A 4,145-nucleotide genomic window follows, 5' to 3' on the forward strand; every position below is an offset into this window, starting at 1 on the left:
CCCCCCCCCGATATTTGAACAGAGAGTCCCCTGGGGGACCTCGGTACAGTTAGACATGTGTGCGAAATATATGGAGACTGATGCCACTCGGGTGCCACTCTGCCTCCTCCTTACCGCTTCACCTCCTTCTTGGCACTTCGCCACCTTGCCACTTAAAATGTCAAAATCCACTTAAATGCCACCTTAGCAAGGGGGCAACCAAGTGACACTTAATTGCCACTTCACTTGCACTTTGCCACTTACTTTTTTCCCAGGGCACCATAACAAGAGCACTAGCATTATAGACCTTTTCGACAGTGGTTGAGGTTAGAAACAATTTGGAGGCTGCAACTTTTTTCTTTCTAACTGTTTGGAATTTTTGACTTCGTAGCGCAACAACGGTCGACTTGTTCCGTTGCGCTACGGAGTCAAAATTTGCTATTCGGTTTCAGTAAAAATGTTGCAGGCAATGAAAGTTTTCAGCCCCCCCTACCCTCTCCTCCCCCTCACCCTACCGTCGAGAAGGTCTATTCGACACCAACAACTGCTGACCGGCAGCAGTGTTTTGTATTACAATTCGTTGTTTGCCCATTCCCAGGTATCGTCTTGGGCGTGGAAGGCGTGGCAGAGGTTGAGGTGGTTGCAGTCGCAGTACTTACTGGAGTGGCTGGAGTCTGGGGGATGCCCTGAATGGCTCTCACAATTGAAGATGTCTTCTGGACTAGGTCCGAGTTTGCATTTCTCTGCCCGATTGTGGTGATTTGTTGACCCGGAGGAGGTATAGTGTCCAGCACATGCAACTTTCCATCAGGCATCTGAACAAGTTGTTGACCTGTGAACAAGGTCATGAATTAAGTTTAATTGATAGAACGGTGCAACTTTGAAATAAAACTACTTTTCAGTAGGCAGATGAACCAACCTGGCATCAGACCCTTGACTTGAATCTTGCCGTCACGATGTTTTATAATTTGGACCCGTTGAGGCGTCTGGGGCGAAGATGCTGTGGGGTTGTCAAGTTAACGCGGATCCGTGCGGATCCGTACAGCGGAACTTGCGTACGCTCGCTCTGGGAGCTCTAAAAACGGTTGTAACTTTGTTATTTCATACATATTTAGAACGAGGAGAGGCCATAAGGAACATAATTCTGTACAAATAATAGCACATTGAAGCTAATTTTACACGTATTCGCAAGTGTGTAACAACCTTTCCAATTTATAATACGGCTGCAAAATGCCATTATTTGTACAAAGTAATGTTCCTTGGCCTCTCCTTGTTAAAAATATTTAAATGCAAACAAAGTTGCGACAAGCCCTCCCAGAGTGAGCGTACGCAAGTTCCGCAGCGTCCGTACGGATCCGCGTTAACTTAACTTGCGAGCTGAAATTTACCTGAAACCAGCTGCTGTGCAAGATTAGGATTCTCAGTTTTAGGCTTCTTGGAAGGAGGAGCTTCCTCGTCCTCCAGCAATCGAACCACTATGGCGGTGTCGGGGAGATTCTGAGGTCGGCGTTTCTCGAATGCCTAAACCAAATACATTATGAAAATAATAGATAGTGAGCAATTTGAGGGTGGCAGCATTGTGTAATGGTTTTCCAGCAAAACCACACTTCAAAAAATGTCCCTTGACATTTAGAGTGTTAATTTTAAAATTCTATCTATGTGCAATAACTTTGTTACATTACTATTAAATGGCTGTAGCCAACTAAATATTACCCACTCAACCAACATGTGTAGACTCCGAAATAAGAAGATATTGGATGTTTTCTATACAATATTTTAACATTACTGACCTTCCAGAATCAGAAACTTTTAAACATACTGACCTTCTTGCAAGTTGGACACTTCGTCCCCAAAGCAGGATTTTCAACACATTCCTTACAAATGGTATGTCCACAGGGTAAGCTTTTAGGGCGATGGGAGTCCAGGTCAAACTTTAGTAAGCAACTATCGCACTTCAAATTCATCTACAACACAATCAAAAATCGGTACACCAAAAATTAGTGTTATGATCTCGAAAATATACCGTAGGTTAAATGAGGAGGCACATAAATTGCTCCCCTGGAAAAAAAATTAAGGAGCAGAGTGGCAGTTAAGGGGCAAATAAGTGGCAGCTCTGCCCCTTTGCTGGCACTTAGTTAAGTGGCAGTTAAGTGGATTGTGTCGCTTTAAAGTACATTGAAGTGGTAAGCAAGTGGTAAGCAAGTGGCTACGAAGTGGCATTCAGGATCTAAAGTGGCAACGCTGTTGTAATTGTACACTTTGTTGAGACTGCAGTTGTATAAGTTCCACAAGTCCCAAGCAGGGGCTCGTAAACCTAACTTTTCAAAAATGACAAGTGCTCATCGCCTCCGAATCAGGTAATTGTCTTGGCATAGCGTCCAGACTATGGCTCTGTTAGCATAGTGATTCATCAGTGAGAGCTAACTTTCTACTCAAGTGTCACTTTAATGCCACTTAAAATACAGCTTTAAATGTGCACTTCTTCACCCCTTGGTGGACACTTCTGTGCCACTCTAGTGCCGCTTAATATTCAACGGTTCATTACTCCTTGGGAACCACTCTAAAGTATCCTCAGTGCCACTTCAAAAATAGAACCTTCATTGCCATTTGTATGACACTTAAATGCCACTTGGGCTCTTTGACACTTTGGTGCCACTTACTTGCCCCTTACTTGCCACTTTGTCTCTTAACTTTTTTACCAGGGTCCAACCTCAAAAGTTACATATACTAGCCTTTCTTTTCTACAGGTGTCTTCTCCGTACCACGAGCACGAGTAAAATTCAATAAAAGGCCGTCTGGAACGTGTCCAACACTAGCAATAGAGAAAAGCACTGAATGTTGGTTGGTGATGGGCGTATAAAGCTGCAGCAACGCACTTTGAATAAGGTCTCGGAATAAGGTTATGTTGTTGGCTCGTTGTTTTCTTCCTCTTTTCTGCAGGACGGTGAGACACAGCTCCCGATTGGCTGGCTGCTTGGCTGGCTGGCTGGCCCAAGCGGCATGAGACGCAGAGCGCGCGAAGTATGGAAACGTCTGACCAGACTGTGCGGCCCGCCTACTCTAGCACAGAAGTTAGTTGTGTTACATTCGGAAAAATCCGATGTCAAACCAAGCCCACAACCCGCAACCCAGGGGATTACATACCACTTAGGAGTTCGGCGAGGTCATTCATCTTGCATTGAGCGGGCGGCGAGTCGCGTCGCCTGTCCTATATATAGACATAGACGTGCGGAGGTCTTATTTGGTCCGCTGCCGGGGGACAAACAAACTGGGAGAGTGACGGCGCCGGGGGGCAGGGTCAGGACCCGGAGCGGAGCGAAACACCAGCAGCGAGGTACTTATTTTTGCCCCGTCTCTGACGGGAGAGTGAGAGGGAGAGAGGAGGGGGGAGAAGGGGGTTGCCTTTGTCTGAATCGCTCACTCTCCGGTGCGCAATACTCGAGCCGCGACGAGCGGGGGTGGAGGGCACACTAGAATAGCGTCGTTTGAGCGAGAGGCGCTGCCGAGGGCGCTGCGGCTGCCACCTCCTTGTGCCACCTCTTTGATGTACGACTTGGGAGAGGGTGGTGGGCAAGGGGTACCGAAGAAAGGAGAAGCATCGGTATTGCATTCCACCACCCGCCCGAACGTTTTGAGAAAGAACCAAAAGTCGCCTAGGCTGTTGTTCCCGATCATACGGGTAACATTTTGTGAAAAACTATCATAGGGTGTCCTAATTCCCCTTTTTCTTAATCATGTGTTTGGTCAGGGGAGTTAGCTGATCTTACCATAGCATCTTCGCTCTCCATACCAACAGAACGATGACGTTCTTCCAGCAGTCATGATTGCGGTAGCGGCAAAATCATCGAGTTTGTTCTTGTGTACTTCCTGGTTCTGATTGAGGTGGTGTTGTGGTGGTGATGGTGCTTCCTTCTTCTCTCGCTTCTCACTGTTAGGGGTCGGGGCGAGGGGGCGTGATGTTCAAACTTGCTACAGTTTCCCCCCAAAACTCAGCGGTATAGAGCGGGGCGCATGTGTGCGCCGTGGAGCAGCGTGGCTGGAGCAGCGGCAGCGGATTCAGGCCAATGAGGCTCTAGACTAGAATACACCAAGTTCCACCACTTCCTCCTCTCCGCCCACAAAACAATGCCGGGCGCCTGCTGGTGGGCCCCACCCCTACCCCACCC

The 4,145-nt window shown here is 47.5% G+C and overlaps 1 protein-coding gene across 1 annotated transcript in view; it reads right to left on the reverse strand.

Moving 5' to 3' along the window:
• Positions 1-2,990, reverse strand: part of LOC113204784 (uncharacterized) — a 64,300-nt gene extending 61,310 nt beyond the window's left edge. The window contains exons 1-5 of the mRNA XM_026420125.2: positions 2,712-2,990; positions 1,803-1,943; positions 1,368-1,500; positions 899-979; positions 639-811 (exon numbers count right to left, since the gene is read on the reverse strand). Of these exons, the coding sequence (XP_026275910.2) occupies positions 639-811; positions 899-979; positions 1,368-1,500; positions 1,803-1,943 (528 nt within the window). The 5' untranslated portion in view covers positions 2,712-2,990. The remainder of the gene's footprint in view (positions 1-638; positions 812-898; positions 980-1,367; positions 1,501-1,802; positions 1,944-2,711) is intronic.
• Between the last annotated feature and the right edge of the window lie 1,155 nt (positions 2,991-4,145).

The sequence above is a fragment of the Frankliniella occidentalis genome, unplaced genomic scaffold, assembly GCF_000697945.3.
Source record: "Frankliniella occidentalis isolate FOCC.00 unplaced genomic scaffold, Focc_3.1 Scaffold169, whole genome shotgun sequence".
Classification (NCBI taxonomy): Eukaryota; Metazoa; Arthropoda; class Insecta; order Thysanoptera; family Thripidae; genus Frankliniella; species Frankliniella occidentalis.